We start from the raw sequence: 5,245 nt of genomic DNA on the forward strand, positions 1-5,245 counted from the left end.
AAACAAGCAAGCATCATCAAAACTGTTGGCAGGTAGCTGTCCTTCTTATCCTCTCCACTCTCTACCACCCACTCCTGACTCAGATTTAGGGTCATCCTGCCTTTTAATGGCAATAGTTATTTGCAAGAAGAAAAGTTTCGCAGAGAAAGAGAAGTTGGGAGAAAAAAAGGTAGTGACTCATCATGTGCCTGGATTTTTCACTTCTGTTCATCACTCTTGGCCTCTTAGAGGGTTTCTGTTTTGTTTTTACATTTTGAAGAGCATAAAAACCCAGTAAAGTTTAAAATTTTGTTTTGTTTTTACAAATACTCTTGGTTCTCAAAACTTCAGGCATAAGTAAGTAAACTTTGTGTGACTGGCACACAACACAATGCTGTGACAAAGCACAATTTGACATTGGGCCATGGAAATATCTTCACAGATTTGAAGAAGCACACCACCATTCAAAATACAGATCAGAGTTATAGTAGGAAATAGAGTCTGAATATGTTATGGGAAGAAAAAGAGGTGGGGGGAGGAGAAGCCAGGAACATCTTCACGACAGACATCAATAGAGGAAATTCCCTCAAGGCACTGCAGAGAAGTAGTGCAGAGTGAAAGCAGGCAGAATATATCTGAAAATGAGAGTGGACTGAGTAGGGAAAATAGGGGCTTTTAAAGCTTCACTGTGTGTGGAAATAGATGGGCTTGACTTTCCCAGAAAGAATCTTGGGCACTTGCACAGAGATGATCTCTGCCATCATTTCCGGAAAGTCCACGCTCACCATGTGGGACTTGATTAGCAGGTCAAAAGTGAACTGATGCAGCTCTCGTGCAATCTGCAGGGAGAATCAGAAAGGGAGAACATGGAGGTGATGAAAATTTGACTTCTACCAGGAATATCCTGATCCCCTCCCCCTTTGATTTTTGGTCCTAAGCTTTTTTGTTTCCAACCACTTCTCTCTTGGCCTTGTCATGTGAATTTTTCTGAATGTGTATGTGTGTGCACACTCTCTTTAAATGGTCTCAAGAGATTGACAGGGGTCTCCTAAGAGACATTTTGTATTATTTAAATTTCCCAGACTTAAGACTGGATGTTCCTCTTACCCAACACACACACACACACACACACACACACATGCACACACACGCGTGCACACATCCCCTTTATTTTTTTTCACACACACATGACTCAGATAGAAGGAAAAAACACTTATGTTTCTTTTGTCTCTGTAGAGGACTCATCTGTTCTAAGCCCCTTTCCTGAGTTCCAACTCCTCTAGCTCTTTCACAATATCCAGCTGGAACACTGCGATCTTTTATTCCTTTCTTTTCCACTGTATTTATTTTCTGGGCCACACTCAAAGCCAGAGAATGGTGGAAGCACCTCCCAACAGATGGTGTCAAAGCCCAAAAGGAGCATGTTATTGCTTGACTTTATCAGGCTATTTTTCCCTGACAAAGTGTCCTCCATCTTTTGCTTACAGGCTGCACAGAGTCCAGGAGCTTGGTGAGCTGATAGAAGCGCCTTGAACAGGATGTGGGGTTTTTTCTTTTGCATGCAATGATACGATCAAGTTCCTTGATGTAGTTCATTCGAAGTTCATCAAAGAATTTTTGATTTTTCAGTCCATCCACGGGAACTAATATAAAATGAAGATAGAATGGGAAGATGAAGCATGACCAGGGAGGAACATTAGACAAACTATCAGATTTTCTGACCTCAATTTGACGTTCACCCCCCCCAGGGGATATATACTTGGCTTCCTATCAATTAAAGTCTGTGTGTCTGGAGAATTTAGATTGCCAAGCTATTCTTTTGGAAAAGACTAAGTGAACTCAGTAAAAAAGAACCAGGTAAATAAAACTTACTAAACAAATTTAACAAATCTTTCTTTTTCCCAGTTGTTTCATCTATCCATTTTTCTAGGGTTTAGGAGACTATGTAGTTTATATTCATCATTTCATTTACATGACTAAAATATAAAATAATGTATGGCTTTTAATATAAAATTTTGCCTCCTTTCTATCGCACAGAGGCCACATAGAAAATATTGTCTTTTTTCTATCTCACAAAGGCTTACTGTGTTTTGAAGAAACATTTAAGAAAACTTCTCCCGGCAAATAAAACCTGTCTGAGGTGCTTATGTAGAGTTCTGGTAGCACAATGGTGAAGTACTTGCCTGCTAACTGAAAGAGCAGGATTTTTAAGCCACCAGTTGCTTTGTGGGAGTAAGTTGTTGCAGTCTGTTTTCATTAAGATCTATAACCTTCATTAAGATCCTAAAATCCAAAGGGGTGATTCCATTGTGTTCTATAGGGTCAATAAGAGTGGACATTGACTGGATAGCAATAAAGACCTGCTGCTATAAGCAGAAGAGAAGATTCCTTCAAGAAATCATTCCTCCCCTGTTCTATTGCCTTGCAAGGAGGTACATGACAATTCTTGCCTAGCTCTATGGCAGAAGCTATGGGAAAACTCAAAATTTTTTACAACCAGTAAAAACAATGACAATGCTAAAGAAAGGCTGGGAATAGATAACGGTATGCTAGAGACTGAATTTTAACAAATAAAGCTAACTATGTCCATGACATTTGTCTTTGTCAGGAAACAAAAGATAGGATACAATGAGGCAGAGGAAGGAGAAAAAGAATAGAATTTCCAGGGACTGGCTTTTCACCTGATGACCCTTTAATGATAAAAGCATCCTCTTTCTGAGTTTTCCTGCCCCCAGGGGCACTAACTATCCCTCTTGACACTTACTAATGCTGAATAGAAGTAAAGCCTTCATGCATAAGAATTCTTGGGGGGTGATTTGAAGCCATCCAAACTCTTGGGAAAGATGTCTCATTCGGACACACTGGCTGTACATCCGGGATTTGTGCATGCGGTACCTGGGAAGAAGTCACAAAGAAAAAGAAGTTAGGAGTGACTTAAAATAAGTTCAGAAGGAACTCTTCTGGTTTTTCTCTTCTACCTAGGTTCTGTTGTTGTTTTATTGGGAGAAAAAAAATCATAATTGTCCCTTTTCCAAATCCTAACATTCTCATAACTACTCATATTCCCTGGCCAGGACATGAGTTAATACATGGAATTTCCAAATCTTCTTGTCTTTCTGTTTCCTGAAAGAGGAATAGGAAAGCCTAACCAAACGAATACAATGAGCCAAGCACATGTTTCCCCTGACAACAGCTTTCATATCCCTGTTATAATTAGAGCTAGAATTTGTCTCTCAGGCAGACCAACTTGACTTTTAGAAATTAGGTAATAGAAATAAATTCTTTTTTTTTTGTTATGAACTCAATTGTATAGCAGTGTGAAAACTCACTATTCCTTGGTCAAAAATTAGCAGATGATCTCTTAACATATGATACCAGGATTCTCACATGGCCATAGCTGTTTATCATTCCTTTTGCCTTTTGCTTTGAATATCATTTCCCATATTTCAAATTCAATTATTTTTTTAGAGAAAAAATTTCCAGGTAAAGTGACTCTATATTGTCTTTTCAAAAGTAATTTCAATGCTTCTTATATAAGTCGTGAAGTGTTTCTGAATGTTTAACCTAAATGACTGTTGATGAAGAGGAGCCCATTTTCTCATAATCTTACCACATCATCACCTATACATTGTATGGATAAGTGGCCAAGATTTGGACATGCTCCTTGGGAAAGTAGCCACATGTCTGAAAGAAGACACAGTTATTTCTTGCTATTTGAGAGGCCTTATTGGGTTTTCGATCCTTAGAAACCAAATATGTATTTGTCTAAGGCAGAAATTGATATTGTAAAATGTGGAGAAATGAAAAAGAATTCCATTCCTTTCCCAATAATGGTGAAGACTAAGGTCTTGCTTCTCCATCTTTCTCCTCCCTAGTTGACACACTAGAGCTCATTGCTGAAGTCTCCATGTCAGTCCATCTCATTGGGGATCTTCTTTTTTGCTGATCCTCTGTCTTTCCAAGAATGATGTCCTTTCTCAAGGAGTAGCCTTGCCAAGGTACATGTCCTAGCTACAAGTATGAGAGATGAAGCTTTTCCATATTTGACTCCAAGAAGCATTCTGGCTGCACCTTTTTCAAGACAGATCTGTTTCCAAGACAGACTCTTTTGGAAGTCCATGAGATATTCAGCACTGCTCTCCTGCTCCATAACTCAAAGGCATCAATCCTTCTTCTGTCATCTTTATTTATTCTGGTGCATAGCAAAGAGAATCTAGTGATTGAGAAGACCATGGCCTGAATCAGGCACACCTTAGTCTTCAAACTGACACCATTGACCTTCATTCAGCATTTTGGAGAGTTCCCTGAAAGCAAACTCACTCAATGCAATACGTCTCATGGTTTCCTGACTGCTGATACCAAGGGTACTCATTGCTGATAGAAGCAAGATGAAATAATCTACAACTTCAATCCTTTCTCCATCTAGCATGTTGACTATTGGTTTTGTGGTAAGGACATTTGCTTTCTTCATGTTTAGATATAAACCATATTAAAGGTCATAGTCCTTAATTTTCTGCACCATGCCTTCTCACTTTCAGCAAGCAAGGTTGTGTCATCTGCATAACACAGGTTGTTGAGGAATCTTCCTCCAATCCTGATGCCACATTCCTCTTCATATAGTTCAGCTTCACAAATTATTTGCTTAGCATACATTGAACAGGTATGGAGAAAGGACACATTCCTTACACAGACCCTTCTTAATTTTAAAACCATGCAGTGTTCCTTTGCTCCATTCACTCAACAGCTTCTTGACCTAGGTATAGATTTCTCAGGAGTACAATTAAGTAATGTCCTGTGATTCTCCTTCTTCTCAATGTTAGCCATAATTTGTTATGACTCACACAGTTCAATGCCTTTGCATGGTCAATACAACACTAATAAACATTTTTCTGGTATTGTCTGTAGATGTTGCTAGAACCTTTTCTTGGGTAAAAGAGCTTGTGACAGCATTGTTCTGGTCAATTGTCTTATGATACTATGTAAACACTTCCTTTTTCCAGTTGAATCTTGGGTGATAAAAAAAAAAAACCCAAAATAAAAAAAACAAGATTTTAGATCAAGACAACTTACAAGAAGTCACCTTTTCTCTATGATTGTGAAGTATATATACATATATTTGTATATATTGTTGTTGTTGTTATGTGCCATCGAGTCGTTTCCGACTCATAGCGACCCTATGCACAACAGCTCTAAACCCTGCTCTATCCTGCGCCAACCGCACCTCCTCTGACACACCCATCCCGATTACCCCAGTCACCGAATCAAT

The 5,245-nt window shown here is 38.9% G+C and overlaps 1 protein-coding gene across 1 annotated transcript in view; it reads right to left on the reverse strand.

Moving 5' to 3' along the window:
- Positions 1 to 519: 519 nt before the first annotated feature.
- The window catches only part of LOC102875920 (androgen receptor-like), a 699,071-nt gene continuing 694,345 nt past the window's right edge, over positions 520 to 5,245 (reverse strand). The window contains exons 6-8 of the mRNA XM_006901989.1: positions 2,744 to 2,874; positions 1,465 to 1,622; positions 520 to 818 (exon numbers count right to left, since the gene is read on the reverse strand). Of these exons, the coding sequence (XP_006902051.1) occupies positions 663 to 818; positions 1,465 to 1,622; positions 2,744 to 2,874 (445 nt within the window). The 3' untranslated portion in view covers positions 520 to 662. The remainder of the gene's footprint in view (positions 819 to 1,464; positions 1,623 to 2,743; positions 2,875 to 5,245) is intronic.

Source organism: Elephantulus edwardii, unplaced genomic scaffold, assembly GCF_000299155.1.
Source record: "Elephantulus edwardii isolate Elephantulus edwardi_28Jun2011 unplaced genomic scaffold, EleEdw1.0 scaffold00355, whole genome shotgun sequence".
In the NCBI taxonomy this organism is placed as follows: domain Eukaryota; kingdom Metazoa; phylum Chordata; class Mammalia; order Macroscelidea; family Macroscelididae; genus Elephantulus; species Elephantulus edwardii.